This window comes from Desmodus rotundus, chromosome 12 (genome assembly GCF_022682495.2).
Source record: "Desmodus rotundus isolate HL8 chromosome 12, HLdesRot8A.1, whole genome shotgun sequence".
NCBI lineage: Eukaryota > Metazoa > Chordata > Mammalia > Chiroptera > Phyllostomidae > Desmodus > Desmodus rotundus.
Window position 1 is genome coordinate 50548380 of NC_071398.1, and position 15254 is coordinate 50563633.

Below are 15254 nucleotides of genomic sequence, written 5' to 3' on the forward strand. Positions count from 1 at the left end.
TGGCCGCAGCCGGGGAAGTGCAGGACTTAAGACTAGCCTGTCAGTCTAGCCTGGGGAGAACAAGTGATTGGTCGTGCGTAGACCACCCCTGTCCCCAGCATGCGGAAATGTGTAAAGTTCATTGGGCATTCAGACCGTCCCACCCCTAAAACTAATATAAACCCAGAGTAAGCAAGGTCCTTTCTTTTGCCCACCTGGCGCACTTAGCGGTGAGTTAGAGCAACCTTGTGGCCCTGGAAGCGGCCTGGGCGACTTCGGTTCCTGCGGGTTCTAAGAGGGAGGTTGAAACAGGACAGTGGCCGGGAGCAAGCTCAGCTGCCTGGGTGACTGCTCCTGGGCACCTGCAGTTCCCAAAAGACGGCACTTTGAATGGGAGCAGGAACGTGACACGGTCTTGTTTTGGTCTGGCTGAGGGCGGCTGTTTTTCCTGAGGTTTTCCGGAGGGGATGGGTTTTGAGACAGAAATCTGCCATTCTCCGTGACCCTGCAAGCAACTGAATGAAAACCTTGTTCCCTTGCCTGCTGGGGGGAGGGCGGCACGGGCAGCAGAACCCCCACTTTGGTTCTGTAACAATAACATGAACAGAGCAGGAGCTGTACAACGGGAAGGGTTCATACTTCTCTGACTACTCTCACTTGCTTTCTTGCGTCTCTGCACGCTTCACAAATTTTCTGCAAGTCAGCGTGACTATCAGGACCTCTGGCAGGATGCTGGAGGTCTGCAGAGGGTCTGAAGCGTCTTTTCCGGCCTCCACCCACGCTGCGCCTTTTCTGCAACTTCCCTCCTCCCCATCTCCCTGCTCGCTTCTGTTCCTTTCCTCCCCCGCCCTGGCCCCCACTTCGTCCTCCCACCGCGCTCCTGCCTGGCCCCTGTCCTGCTCTCTCCTCCTCCCGCTGCCGGCACCCTTACTGTCTCTACCCCAGATCACCCGCGGACCCCGCCTTCTTGACATCCTTGCCGCGCGGGGGCTTCTGGGACAGGGAGCCACATACCCGTGTCTCAAGCTCACAACTGGTCAGCAGCGCTCCATCTGACCGCAGGCCAGAGGGGGTTCTGGGAAGTGTGGTCTTACTGGCCTGAGCAGGCGCGGTATGAGCGGAGGTCCTCGCGGACGCTCGTCACTTTCCTGAGGCAGCCTTGTGGTGAGTCAGCTGCGGAGGGGGCCGGGGAGGAAGTAGAGAGCTTGCGGCGCAGGGGAGGGGGCCTGAGGATTCGGGAGGGGGATGGATGGGTTGGGGATGTGCGGGTGAAGGTGGTGCTTGTGGCTGTGTGTGTTGTCCTGAGACCCCCCCCCCCCCAGGCGGTCTCTGTGTCTCCATGTCTGTCACAGCATGTGCCCGGGTGGCCTCCTGTTTCTGCCTTTGCTCGTGTGTGTGTGTGTGTGTGTGTGTGTGTGTGTGTGTGTGTGTGTGTGTGTCGGCTGCCTGTCTTGGTCTCTCCTAGGTCCACGTCTGTGTGGTGTCTGTCTTTGTTTCCTTCCGCGGTGTCTCCATATGAAGGCACCATCCCGTTGTCCACCTGTGTCTGGTCTCTTCCTTTGCGCCTGTCTGTGGTCTGGGTGTGAATGTGTCTGTGCGTGTGGGGTTGCACCCCTCTTGTTCCAGCCTTCCCGTCTGGGTTGTTTTGGTGTTGGGGTGACTTCTAGGGCCTGGTGCAGCACTCAGAACCAGGGCTGGGGCACAGGGTCCTGTTCCTCCCTCCAGGCTGTGGGACTGGCTGTGTGCGCATGCGTATGTGTTGGGGGCGTGTCTATGTGGATGTGACGTGTGCGCCAAGCACATGGATCCTGCATACTAGGCCCAATCATAATCCCAGCCTTATCTTCTTGGGTGCATGTCTTCTATTTTTGGGCTTCAGTTTCCTCATTTGTGAAATGGGGTGAATGGAAATAGCCTGCAAACTGTAGGGTGTCAGGAGGATTAAATCAGCGACGTTTGTGGAGGGCCTTAAATGCCATTGGCCCCCAGCATGCTTTCACTATTAAGCTATGTGCCTGTCCCTGTCTGCCTGTCCTCTAGTGGGTGTGTCTGTCTGTCTTTCTGCATTGTAGATTGGGCCTCTACCTGGTCTCTCATTTTTCCTTTCTCTTTCTCCACTTGCTTACAGCCTGCCTGTTCCCCGGTCACCATGGGCACTGGAAGGATGGCCACCCAGCCGCTGACCACAAAGGCCCTGGTGAGTCATGTCCCCCTCTCACACCTCCTTCTTTCGGGTTGGGCTTCCGAGCAGGAATGACCCTCTGCCCCACAAACTCCTTAAGGGCCCTGGCCCCTGGCCTATTCTCCTGGGACTGTGTCCACCCTGAGTTGGGAGAGTACCGTCCTGACACTGGTGTTTTTCTACCGCAGGGGACAGGATAGCTCAGGAGTGCCCTGTCCTACCCTGGGGGCTCTCAGGAGACACCAGTGGGCACCTGGGAAGTGGTGGCTTAAACACATTCAATGAAGTGTGACAGAGGCCCCGGGCAGGACATGCTGGTTGAGGGACCTTCAGAAACGGGCAGGCAGCACTGAGTACCCAGGGGACTGGAGGGGGACTGGAGGAGGACTCCTGTGGTGAGGGACCTGAGAGTCCGTGGCTGTGGCCATGATGTTTTACGATGTTTTAGTGAGTGGCTATTTGTGGTATTTTTCTCTAAATTTCCTTCATTGGAACAAAAACTTTACAATAAAAACATATAAATGTAGCGCAGTTGGTTAGAGGATCATCTTGATATGCCAAGGCTGTGGGTTGATCCCTGGTGAGCGTACAAGAAGCAGTGAAGTGAACAATAAGTAGGACATCTTTTTCTCTCGCGTCTTCTCTCAAATCAATTGTGTGTGTCTTGTTTTTTGTTTTTTTAATTTTTAAAAGATTTTATTTATTTATTTTTAAAGAAAGGGAGAGAAACATCACTGAGTGGCTGCCCACTGGGCACCTGGCCCACAACCCACACATGTGCCCTGATTGGGAATCGAACCAGCGACCCTTTAGTTTGCAGGCCTGCACTCAACCCACTGAACCACACCATCCAGGGCTCTTTCCTTGTTTTCATCATTACCAGAGGATGTTCACTGAATTGCAGGGAGAGAAAAAGAGAGAAACAGATGTGAGAAAGAAACATCAATTGGTTAGTCCCGTACACACCCTAACCCTGGAGCAAACCAGCAACGTTTTGGTGTACGGGATCACTCCAATCAACTGAGCCACCTGGCCAGGGCTAGGTGTATATATTTACCGTGCATTTTTTATGATTTTTTAATATATTTTTTTAAATTATGGAAGGTGGAGCAACCATGTAAAGATTTAAGGGTTTTTTTTAGAGGGAGTGGAATGGAGGGGGAAGTAAAGGGAGAGAAACATCCTTATGGGAGACAAACATCGATGAGTGACCTCTTGCACAACCCCATCTGGGGACCTGGCCCGCAGGCCAGGCATGCGGCCTGCCACACCAGTCAGGTCTTTATGATTTCTCCAGGGGTGGTTCTTTGTAGAGGGGTGGTAGTGGGTATTTTTAAGGCCTTTCAGAGGGTTTTCATAGTTACAAGTTGGGGACAGTTTATTCCCCCAGTACGGTGCAGCAAGGGCTGCCACTGTTTCACATTGGCGGTTGTTGGTGTTTGTTCTGCTCATTGAGTACAAATAACAAGTAGCATAAACTAGCTGTGTGGTAGGTGGCAACTGATGTCTTTCTGAGTAGCATCATTTGTGGTACTAGTGAGCTTTGATTTTTAGAAAATGTTTTTTCGCCATTTGTGCAGGAAAGCAAACTATTATCCTGTGCTTTCTGAGCCTCAGGAAATTTTGTTTTCTTGAAAGCTGTAATTTTTAAACTATTATTTATTTTTAGAAGAGGGGAATAGAAGGAGAAAGAGAGGGAGAGAAAAGAAGCGTCAACATATGAGAGAAACATCGATCGGTTGCCTCTGATATGTGCCCCATCGGGGACTGCACCCTCAACCTTTGGTTGTACAGACAACCCTCCAGGCAGCTGAGTCACCCGGCCAGGGTTCCCATTTCTTATCAATGGAATCCCACAGCGTGTGGTTTTTTAAAAATCTGTCTGCTTTCACCTAGCCTCATGTTTCTGGTGTTCATCTATGTGGTATTGGGTGTTATTTTTCATGGCTGTATACAATTTTTATTGTCCAGGGAGACCCTGTGTTTATGCATTTACCTGGAAGTGTACTTTTGGGTTGTTTCTACTTTTTGGTTGTTGTTAGTAACGCTGCTATGAACATTGATGTATAGTTTTTTGTTTGAACTCCTCATTTTTCTTGAGTGTAGGAGAGGAAATTATGGGTCCTTTCATAACAGCACACCAGTCATTTAAGGAACAATCTGACTGTTTCCAGCGCGGCTCCACCATGATGTCTCCACTGTTATCTTCCCTGTGATAGTTGCCTTGGTTTCTTCCTTTAAAAACATTGTAGAGGATTCCCAACAGTTGTCATTTCCACGTGGTTGGGATTTGGAAGTTCAATTTTTTTAAATCTGTCTTAGTGTAATTACATTCTCATTTTTCTAAAAATAGAGCCTGCCGTGGCTGGGTAGCTCATTTGGTTGTCCCATCGCCCTGCACCCCACTATGCTGTGGAATGGATCCCCAGTTGGGCATGTGCATGAGGCCAACAAATCGATGTCTGTCTGTCTGTCTCTCTCTCACACTACCTTCCTCTTGCTCTAACATCAACAAAAATATCCTCTGGTGAGAAATTAAAAAAAAAAATAGAGCCTGATTTCAACTCTTTGGAACTGTGTGAAGTTTTTCTTGTGGCGAAGTGGTTTGTGCCATTAGACAAGAATCCCAAATAGATGGAGCCCTGGAATGAGTGGCCTCCATCATGAGCCCACAGTGCACTCTGAGGGCTTTGGAGCGCTTAGAGGGAAGCCCCATTTCCAGGAGAATCTCCCGACCATCCTGAGGAGGGGCCGTGTGTGTCACTCACCACATCCTTATTGTTCCGTGTGGGCCCCCTGATGCCCAGGACCTTCTCTGGGTTTCAGCCCGTCCCTGCCTGGGCTTGGTACATGGAGCCTGCTCGTTAAAAGTGTCATTAAGTGAGTTTATTCAGATGGGAATACTGTGAGCATGAGTTATATTTTAAAAGTTTATAAATGAAATAAGTACAATAATAAAGGGGGACAGGTGGTAGATGAGTTTGTGGCCTCAATGGTTATTTCAAAAGTTTGTACTTACTGGATTGACCAAAAAGTTTGTTAGGTTTTTTTCCGTAAAGTAAAAGACATGTATCACTTCACCAGTCACTTTGTTTATTTGGACATTTTAGCATCAGCATCCTCAGTGCTCTCCGTCCACCATTTAAGCCTCAGGTCTTGATGCACATGCCCTACCTGGAATCTGCCATCAAGGACCAAACCCCAGACCACACCTTCTAGCTTCCCAGACACCCTCTAGAGCTAATGCTGCTCAGACCTGTCACCATGGTCTTGCCAGTAATGGGTCCTTTACGGGTGTTTGTTTCACAGTGTGAGACGATAACTCATGGAGGTTTTAATATGCAGCTCTCTGATGATGTGTCATGTTGAGTATTTTTTCATATGTTTTTGGCCATCTGTGTGTTCTCTTTGGAGAACTGTCTGCTTAGGTTTTTTGCCCATTCTTGGATTGTGTTTGCCTTCCTGTGAACAGCCCCATAGTTTGTCCATCCAAGGACCATCCAGTGAACTCAGGCACCAAGGACACTGAGTGATCAGGCCCTTCAGAGCTCCACACCTTATAGATACCACATCAAGTGCATCCTGTGTGCCTTCCTGATCCTCTCGGCCCTTCTGGCAGCACCTCTCAGCCGTTGTGAGGAGGGCCCTGTGGTGAGTGGTGTACACTTCCCCTTACAGGAGTCGGTGGCGTTCAGGGATGTGATTGTGGACTTCACCGAGGAGGAGTGGCAGCAGCTGAAGCCTGCACAGAAGGACCTGTACAGGGACGTGATGATGGAGAACTACTGGAACTTGGTGTCACTGGGTAAGGGAGCTGCATTAGTCACCATCTGCCCGTCACTTCAGGATGACACAGAAATAGAAAAGATACACAAGTCTGACATGCAGGATATTAATATTACTTGATGCTGAAAATAAACGTAATAGATGATTAAGTGAGGAAGAGTATTTACCACATGTATATAATAGTTAGAAGATCATAAATATATCAATAGATCCTTGGAGTAAATAAGAAAAAGACCAAATGAATGATAGATGGATATAGCGTATCAGTGTGCAATTCACAGATGTAGAAACATGTGGAGTTACACTTTACAAAAGATTTTTAAACCTTACTAATATTCAAAGAAGTACCAGTTGAGTCACAAAAATACAATTCTTGCCCATGAGATACACAGAGAAGAAAAGGAATAACAGCCCCGGGCAGGTGTAGGTTAGTTGGTTGCAGTTTCGTTTTGTACACTGAAAGGCTGTGAGTTCGATTTCCTTTCGGGATACATACCTAGGTTGTGAGTTTGTTCTCCAGCTGGTCACATACAGGAGGCAACCAAGGGGTGTTTCCATCTTTCTCTCTCTTTCTCTCTCTCTCTGTCTTTTTCCCTTTCTCCATTCTTCCTGCTCACTCCCTTTCTCCCTCTCTAAGCATATCCTCAAATGAGGCATAAAGAAGAAAACAGCAACTGCATCCTGTATTATGAGAGTGCGGGGAAAGGGACTCTTCATTTTAGGAGCATGAAGTTGGAACAAATCATTGGGAAGACAGTTTGGTGTTATCAACTAAATCTCAAAAGATGAAGGTGTGATGTGTGTAGTCCCCACGGTACTGGGAAGGTGCTGGAGGGTTTGGTCGGACTCCGAGCTCCTCTTCCCATGGGGTGGACAGTGGGTTGTAGAGAGTGGGGGAGGCTGCAGCATCGGCGGCAGTGGTGCGTCGGTCTGGTCCAGTTCAAGCTATTGTGCAGTGGCATTTGTTAACAATGTGGGTGGTGGAAGGGAAAGGGTGAGTCAAGGATGGCTAGTAAGTCTCTTTTTTTTTTAATTATAAAAATATTTATTTTCTTAATGGTTGAAAACATACATAACAAAATTAGCCGTTTAACTGTTTTGTTTTTGACTGTTGAACTATTTGACGTGTGCAGTTCCACACATGAGTTCCTTCACATTATTGTTCATCCATAACCACCATCTACCTCCACTTCTTCATCATACCCAGCTGACAATCTGTCCCTCTAAAAAACAGCTTGCCATCCCCCTCCCTGAGCCCTGGTACCCATGTCCTACTTTCTGTCTCTATCAAATGCCTCATATGAGTGGAATCATACAGTGTTGGTCATTGTGTGATTTATTTTGCTAAGTCTCTTTGATGGGCCTTTATTTTTATTACTTGAGACTGGAGGATCCAATATCATAAGTCTCTCATCCAGTGCATTAGGTTGTGATACCCGAGAGGGGCACCAAGAAGGCTTCGGAGTATTCCTCAGCAGAGCTCAGAGAGGGGTTGTGTGAGGAGGTATTAATACCTCCTAATACATTTAGGAGGTATTAGCATGGAGAAGAGACACAAATCCATTCTCCCAATACTCTGGGGACAGGTCTCAAACTTATGGATTGTGGGGCTTTTAGGGGCTTAAATGGGGGAAGGAGAAGAGCTGCTTACCACTCCCACTTTGTTACCTCATAAGAAGGAAAGATCTGCGTGGCTGGATCTTCACGTTTTTGGGTTTTGTTTTGTTTTTTTAAGATTTTATTCATTTATAGAGAGAGAGGAAGGGAAGGAGAAATAGAGGGAGAGAAACACAGATGTGTAAGAGATACATTGATTAGTTGCCTCTCATAGCACTCCAAATGGAGACCTGGCGGGCAACCCAGACACGTGCCCTGAGTGGGAATCAAACCGTGACTTTTCAATTTTCAGGCTGGCACTCAATCCACTGAGCCACACCAGCCAGGGCTGGATCTTCACTTTCTTAATGAAATTTTTGTGCAAGATCTCACAGTTTTTAGAATTTGGGAGGAACCCTGATATCCATGTGCAGAGCCTGGAACTCAGGACAGCCCCCTAGACTGGAAACAGAGATTGAGGATCCCATGGGACAAAGCATGAGGGGACTGGAGCAGCTGTGGTCAGCAGGGAGGGACGATTGTGCAAAGAGGAGGGTTAGGAGCCAGCTGTAAGGCCACGTCTCTCTGGGACAGTGTAGTAAGGAGGAGCTTTGCTGGGGCGTGGGGAGACAGAGGGCAACCAGCACATCCACAGGAGAGCCAGCTCTTACTTTTATTGTTTCTAATAACAATTGATTCTTTAAGAAGCACAGTTGGCTGGGGGCGTGCAGGACGGTGCAGTGGATCCTCACTGGGTTTGTGGGACCCTTTGATTTGTTCCTCCAAGCCTGCCTTCTTTCACTTTGGAGTCTGTCCGTGCAGCTCTGAGCTCTCCTGACTGCCTTTGCATACACTCCCAAGGGGACCTTTGGTGCTCTCTGCTCACCTCATTACAATATATTGTCTCAGCTCACTGCTTAACTTCTCTCTTGGTTCCCATGACAAGCTGTCCCCTGCTCTCAGGCTGTGCCTTGTGTCTTAGAAAGGTCCTTCCTCTCAGCATTTTTAACTATCTGTGTTGTCATCTTTTTCCCCCTCCCCTCAGACTTGGAGACTAGACCTGACCTGAAGGAATCTGACCCACAGGAGGACAACTGGGAGGGCAGGCCATCTGTTGCGGTGACTGCAGAAGGACCTAGAAGGAACAGTACCCAGGGTTGCACCTGTGAAGGAGCAGGGATGCAGGGTAACTTGGGGTGCTCACGTGGGAGCCCAGTGACCTATCTAGGGCGTTTGGACATGTACCAAGCATTAGCCTCTGAATGTTGTGATTTTACGAAATTGGTGCCCCAACACCCTATGTATGCCCCACCGAGATGGGAAGTAGAGAGAAGAGAGAGGACGCACCCATTCACCACGTGTGCGAAACACTCAGGTACTTCAAGTCTCAGTCCTCCCTCCAAATACTCTGCAGAGAAGCCCAGTGGGTGCCAGGACTGCAGCAAGGCTTTCAGCTACCACTCGTCCCTGAAGGAGCACCAACGAATCCACACCAGGGAGAAGCCTTTCTCGTGCACCGTGTGTGGTAAGCAGTTCACCCTGCAGTCTTCCCTCACCTCCCACCAGCAGCTGCACACTGGAGAGAAGCCATACATGTGCCTGGACTGTGGAAAGGCCTTTACACGGAAGAGGAGCCTCATTGTGCATCAGAGGACACACACTGGGGAGAAGCCTTATACGTGCAGGTACTGCGGCAAGGCCTTCACCCGGAATGTGTACCTCATCATACACCAGAGGACACACACTGGGGAGAAGCCGTACGTGTGCCAGGACTGTGGCAAGGCCTTCACCCAGCACAGGAGCCTCATTGTACATCAGAGAATACACACTGGGGAGAATCCGTACACATGTGGGGAATGTGGCAAGGCCTTCAGCCAGAAGGCGCACGTCATGCAGCACCAGAGGACGCACACTGGAGAGAAGCCATACACATGTGCAGAGTGCGGAAAGGCCTTCAGCCAGAAGGCAAACATCGTCCGGCACCAGAGGACGCACACCAAGGAGAAGCTTTACACATGCAAAGACTGTGGAATGGCCTTCAGGCTAAACAGAAAACTCACTGAGCATCAGAGGACGCACGCCTGGGTGAAGCCCTATTTCTGTAGGGACTGCGGCATGGCCTTCAGTCAGAATGATTACCTCATTACACACCAAAAGACGCACGTCGGGGAGAAGCCTTATGTGTGCTGGGACTGCGGCAAGGCCTTCAGGCAGAAAAGGAGCCTCATCGACCACCTGAGGACGCACACTGGAGAGAAGCCATACATGTGTGGGGACTGTGGCAAGGCCTTCAGCCGGCAGGAGTGCCTCAAAGCACACCAGAGGATACACAGTGAGGAGAAGCTGTATGCATGCGGGGAGTGTGGCAAGGCCTTTAAGCATAAAGGGTACCTCACCGTACACCTGAGGACGCACACTGGGGTGAAGCCATACATGTGCAGTACCTGTGGCAAGGCCTTCAGCCGGAACAGGAGCCTCGTCATGCATCAGAGGATACACACAGGGGAGAAACCGTACCCTTGCGCGGACTGTGGAAAGGCCTTCCGCCGGAATGATCACCTCATCATGCATCAGAGGACGCACACAGGCAAGGAGCCGTATACTGTGGCCAGTGCGGCAGGGCCTTCAGGTGACACTTCTCGCTTGGTATGCACTGGTGAGTGCACACCAGGGAAAAGCCCTACACATGTAGCCAGTGCAGCAAGGCCTTCAGGCTAAACTTCTCACTCAGGGAGCACCCGCACCCGCACCTGCACATCGGGGCGAAGCCTTACAACTGCAGCCAGTGTGGCAAGTTCTTTAGCCTCAAATTCTATCTCAGGAAGCACCAGCATGTCAGCACTGGGGAGTAGCCCTACCAGTGCTCCCTCAGCCAGAAGCATCAGAGCAGGATGCACACATAGCTGAGGAGCAGGAAATCTCAGAATCCACACCCAACTGGCAGGTCCTCAGTCCATGGGTCAGTACTAGACTTGACATTGGAGCCCACAGGTAGGGTACAAGAGAAGTCCTACCCAGATGGGTCATCAGGGCACTGGGGCCAGGCCACACCATGCTCACTTTTGCTTCCACAGCATCTGCAGGGCCATGTGGAAAGGAAGCCCCTAACAGGTCCTGTGTCTGGAAGTGTGGCCTGGGGCACTGTGTCTCCTCACTGAGCTAGAGAAAGCTGACCTATGAGCTTGGACAAGGCATTTAGTGTCTCTAGATCTCCCATCTCTTCAATAGAAAAGTGGAGAAGTCAAGAGTAGAAAGGGAGAGGGGTAGGTAGTCTGCATGAGGACACTGTCACTTTGTCACACAAGACTGGATCTTATCCAGAGATCAGGATGTCACCATCTGTGTGTTTGCTTGTTTTCCTCACATCAGGGAAGCCCCTAGTTTCCCTGCAACACCAGAAGGAAGGCCCCAAGTTCATAAGCTGTAGGAGTTACCAGGTGGTTCGCGAGGAGAAAAAATATTTTTTTCAGGATTAGGAAGTACCAGTACTTGCTTCAGATACCAAAGTTTATCATAGTGGCCTGCTAAAGTTTTTTTAAATAAAACTTTGAATTAAGTGAGACCAACGTTATTTTGAGTAGTCATCAGGTGTGAAAGATGCGGGACCAGTTGTCCTGTCCGAATGAGGGTCAGTGCTTGAGGGGAGGGAGCACCAATAGGACACCCAAACCTAAGGAACCCAGCAAGCCCGCCCCAGGCCACCTGCCCCTGGTAGCCCTGGATTCCTGGCTTGGGATTGGTCACACCATGCCTCATGCCTACTATCAGAAGAGTTTTCTTTGGGGTTTGCTGGTCTTCCATGATGAAGAAGAAATATTATCAGGAAACTACATCCGTCCACAACACACACAGCCCCCCCAGCAGCGTGAAGGTGCCATGCTCGAAAGAGTGGCAACGATGGCATCACCCAAGGATCCTTAGCAGGTTGGCCAAAGTATATTCACACCATCTGGGTAAGAACTGGTGAGGAAGAGCTGAAGATACCGACAATATAAGATTCTCTGAGATACAGCATTAAATGAAAGAACAATGGACAATAGTATCTGCACTCCTTTGATTTTACCTTTTTTCTTTTGGGGGGAAGAAATACGACTTCATTGAAATTTATTGCATTGTATCATAAAAACACCTAAGACCAGCAGGACAGTATGAAAAGTAGAAAACTTACGTTTTCACTATTATATTGCCTTTAAAATGGCATTTTATTTTCTTATGGGCAAAAACTCATGAGATCTACCATCTTTTTTTTTAATCCTCACCTGAGGATGTTTATTAATTTGAGAGAAAGTGAAGAGAAATTGCTATGAAAAATGCATTTTGACATTTTTATTCGCCCAGAAAATCATCTTTGTGATGCAGACACATCTGTTAGCCCAGAAAGTTTTTCTTTCATTTTGCCCATCCCCCATTCCTCAGTGACCCTTGTGATTTATGTTGCCTATTCTAGAATTTTATATATATGGAGTCATATGCTATGTACTCTTTTTATCTTCTTATACTTGGCTTTTTCTTTCTTGAGGTTTACCTATGTTGTCCGTGTGTATCAATTGTGCCCTCTGTTTTTCTTATTTTTATTTTTAAGTCCTACCTGAGGATATGTTTATTGACTTGAGAAAGAGTGTGGGAAACATCAATCAGTTGCCTCCCATAGAGGCCAAAACACGCGATCAAACCCACAGTCTCTTGGTGCGCAGGGTGACACTCAACTGTGCCACCCAGTGAGGTCTATAACTGACTCCTTACTGCTAAGTAATACTCTACATCGTGCGGAGACCGTGGCGTGTTCCCCCGTTCACTTGATGGTATGCATATGGGGCGTGTCCAGTTATGGACATCTTTCTGTAGACACAGTCTGACCTTTCTGTTGAGAACAGTTGGGTCACACGTAGGTACATATTTAACTTTTTCAGAAACTGCCAAACTTTTTCCAAAGTTGTCATCTCATTTTTTGTCTCCCCACCAGCACGCTCTGGGAATTTCATTGCTCCGTGTGCTGTCAGAACTGAACATGCTCAGTCTGTCATTGCAGCCGTGCTCGTGGGTGTGCAGTCTTACCCACTCCAGCTGGCAGCTGCTACTGATTTGCCGTCGGTGTATTCTGTTCGGTGAAGTGTCTGGTTCAAGTCTTTAGCCTGTTGTTTTTAATTGGGTTGTTTGCTCCCCTATTAATTTTCCAAAGTTCTGTACATATTTTGTTGTTAATTTTTGCCCTAAGTCCTTTATCAGATATATGCTTTGCAACTCTTTCTCCCATTCTGTGAGTAGTCTTTTCCTTGATGGTATCATTTAGAATGCAAACATTTTTAATGTTGATGGGGTACAGTTTATTTATTTTATTGTTCCTTGTGCACTCCTGTTTATAAGTTTTAGAATTTTAGCTATTATTCAGGGAGACCAATGTCATTTTAAACACTCTGGGTGCAAAAGGTACGGGAACAGGTTGTCCTGTCAAAATGAGTGTGAAAGCTTAGGGGGAGGAGGCAGGAATACCCCACAGGAACCCCAGCAACCCAGCCAGCCAGCCCCAGGCAACCTGCCCCTCCCAGCCTTGCATTCCTGGCTTGGGAATGGTCAGACCAGAAGACAGGACCCAGGCCCTCAGCAGCAGAGATGATGGAAGGGCACCCCCTGCAGAAACCCAGCCTTGTGGACCCCGCCCTGCAGGGCTGTAACTAGAGAAGAATCCTCTTACATCACAGGCTGCCCCTCGCACCCCGCTGGCTGGAAGTCTTGTAAAAACAGAGTACCTTCAGTCAGAAGGGGGTACTATCCAATCTATGCCTCATGCACAGCCATACTCATGGTGTACTTTAGGTTTCATTTTTGATGACAGTAATCTATTACTAATATTAAATAACAATATAAGTGTTGCTATATTAACAATAAAACAATACATAAAGCATTTTTAAAAGATTTTATTTATTTTTAGAGAGAGGAAGGGAGGAGAAACGGAGAGAAACATCAGTGTTCCAAGGATACACTGATTGGTTGTCTCTTGCACGTCCCCAACTGGGAACCTGGCCTGCAACCCAGGCATGTGCCCTGACTAGAAATTGAACCAGTGAACTTTTGGTACACAGGCTGGCACGCAATCCACTTAAGCCTCACCAGCCAGGGCAACATAAAGCATTTTTAAATTTTTTTTTCTATATTTTCTCTTTTTTTTAATTGTTATTCAATTACAGTTGTATGCCTTTTCTCCCCTTCCCTCCCCCCCACCCCAGCTGAACCCATCTCCCTCCCCCACCCCCACCATCCCCCCTGATTTTGTCCATGTGTCCTTTATAATAGTTCCTGCATAAATTTTTTTAAAGATCTTATTTTTAGAGGTGAAGAGAGGAGAGAAACAGCCAGCACACATCAATTGGTTGCCCTTCACAGGCCCACAACTGGGAGCCTATCAGGCCACCTTTCTGTTCACAGGCTGGCGCTATCCACTGAGCCACACCATCCAGGGTGCCATGCTGTATTCTTATAGAAACATAGTAATATCCTTCTTTGACTTCTCCCAACATAAAAACTAGAACCTTGCCAATAACTTACATCCCTCTACGTAGCACTCCTGCAATTTTCCCCAAGCCAAGGGCTCCATCACCCTGAATCCTTGCATGTTTGTCCTGTTTTTCATTTTTGGGGCGTAAATTTTTTCCCCCACAGAAATGTGTTTGAAACTCCATATTAATTTCAGTCAGGTTTTACCCAGGCCCTGCCACCCTAAAAGACAAAGCAGCCTCTTAAAAGTGACTGCAGTATTTGCCCTCATCTGCCTTCATCCCACGCTCCCCACAGCCCAAAAAGCTTTGTTTCCAGGCAACAGCAGGGCTCCATCACAGGCAGACCTGTTCTTTGAAGCAGAGGTAGAGAGAGCTGTGTTCTGCCTAGAGATTTAATCAGGCACAGCTCCAGCCGGTCTGACTGAGCATCAGGGACAGGTTTCCCAATGATGTTCGGCATGACAGACTTCAGAACCACAGACAACTCAGCTGGCCTGTCTCCACTACTTGAACAGGTCTATGTGAAAGGTGGTTCAACCCTGTCCTAGCAGCTCACTTAGATGAAGCATCGTCCTGTGCACCAAAAGGTTGTGGGTCACAATAGATCAACCTTTCTCACATCAATTTCTCCCTTCCTCTCTCACCAAAATAAATGAGTATATCTTTGGTTGAGGATAAAAAAGCAAAAAAGAAAAAAAAGTCAATCACAACCTAAGGTGGCTGCAGTTTTCATTTTTATGGTTACAGAGACATTCAGCAAATGCCTTTGCACTTGGTTTGTAGTTTTTGGTGTAAGAATGCCCCAGCTTGGAGACCTCTTTCCCACCCCAACTCCCTCACTTTCCTCTGCTGTGACCTCCATTATCTGTATCAGTGTCTTCATCTGGAGAGTAGCTTGATTGCCAGGAATAAATTATTTTCTACATCTTAATGATACAGATAGCCAGGCAGGACCACGGGGAGGAGGCAAGGGCAGGAACAGGAGGGGCCACCTGAGGAAATCTCCATCTTCCTTGGGCCCAGGCTAGGCTGTGGGGAGGGTGGAGTTGCCTTGGTAACCGAGCACCTGCTTGGAAGGTGAAGCATCCTATCCTGGAGGCAGATACCCTGCCTGGGGCAAGAGGGCAGCAGGAGGAACTTTATTGCACTGAGTAGGCACAATTCTAGCAAGATGAATGGATAGGGGGAAAAAAAATCTAAACTGTATTGGAACCTGA

The 15254-nt window shown here is 48.2% G+C and overlaps 1 protein-coding gene across 3 annotated transcripts; it reads left to right on the forward strand.

The window, feature by feature from the left end:
* Positions 1–202: 202 nt before the first annotated feature.
* Positions 203–13539, forward strand: LOC112313893 (zinc finger protein 135). 3 transcript variants are annotated; one of them, XM_053915994.2, is made up of 4 exons: positions 203–209; positions 2108–2176; positions 5840–5966; positions 8589–13539. In XM_053915994.2, the coding sequence occupies exons 2-4, from the start codon at positions 2129–2131 to the stop codon at positions 10259–10261; spliced, it is 1848 nt and encodes a 615-aa protein (XP_053771969.1). In that variant the 5' UTR covers positions 203–209; positions 2108–2128; the 3' UTR covers positions 10262–13539. The 3 variants fall into 3 exon arrangements, with proteins under 3 accessions (XP_053771969.1, XP_071076066.1, XP_071076067.1); XM_071219965.1 differs by lacking the exon at positions 203–209 and adding an exon at positions 521–1143; XM_071219966.1 differs by lacking the exon at positions 203–209 and adding an exon at positions 1161–1175.
* Positions 13540–15254: the final 1715 nt, after the last annotated feature.

What these genes read in the sequence shown, in the direction of transcription:
- LOC112313893 (XM_053915994.2), top strand. Translation starts at nt 2,129, where the DNA reads ATGGGCACTGGAAGGATGGCCACCCAGCCGCTGACCACAAAGGCCCTG. An exon ending in CGCTGACCACAAAGGCCCTG is followed by an intron (nt 2,177 to 5,839) that starts GTGAGTCATGTC and finishes TTCCCCTTACAG; the next exon opens with GAGTCGGTGGCGTTCAGGGA. An exon ending in CTGGAACTTGGTGTCACTGG is followed by an intron (nt 5,967 to 8,588) that starts GTAAGGGAGCTG and finishes CCCTCCCCTCAG; the next exon opens with ACTTGGAGACTAGACCTGAC.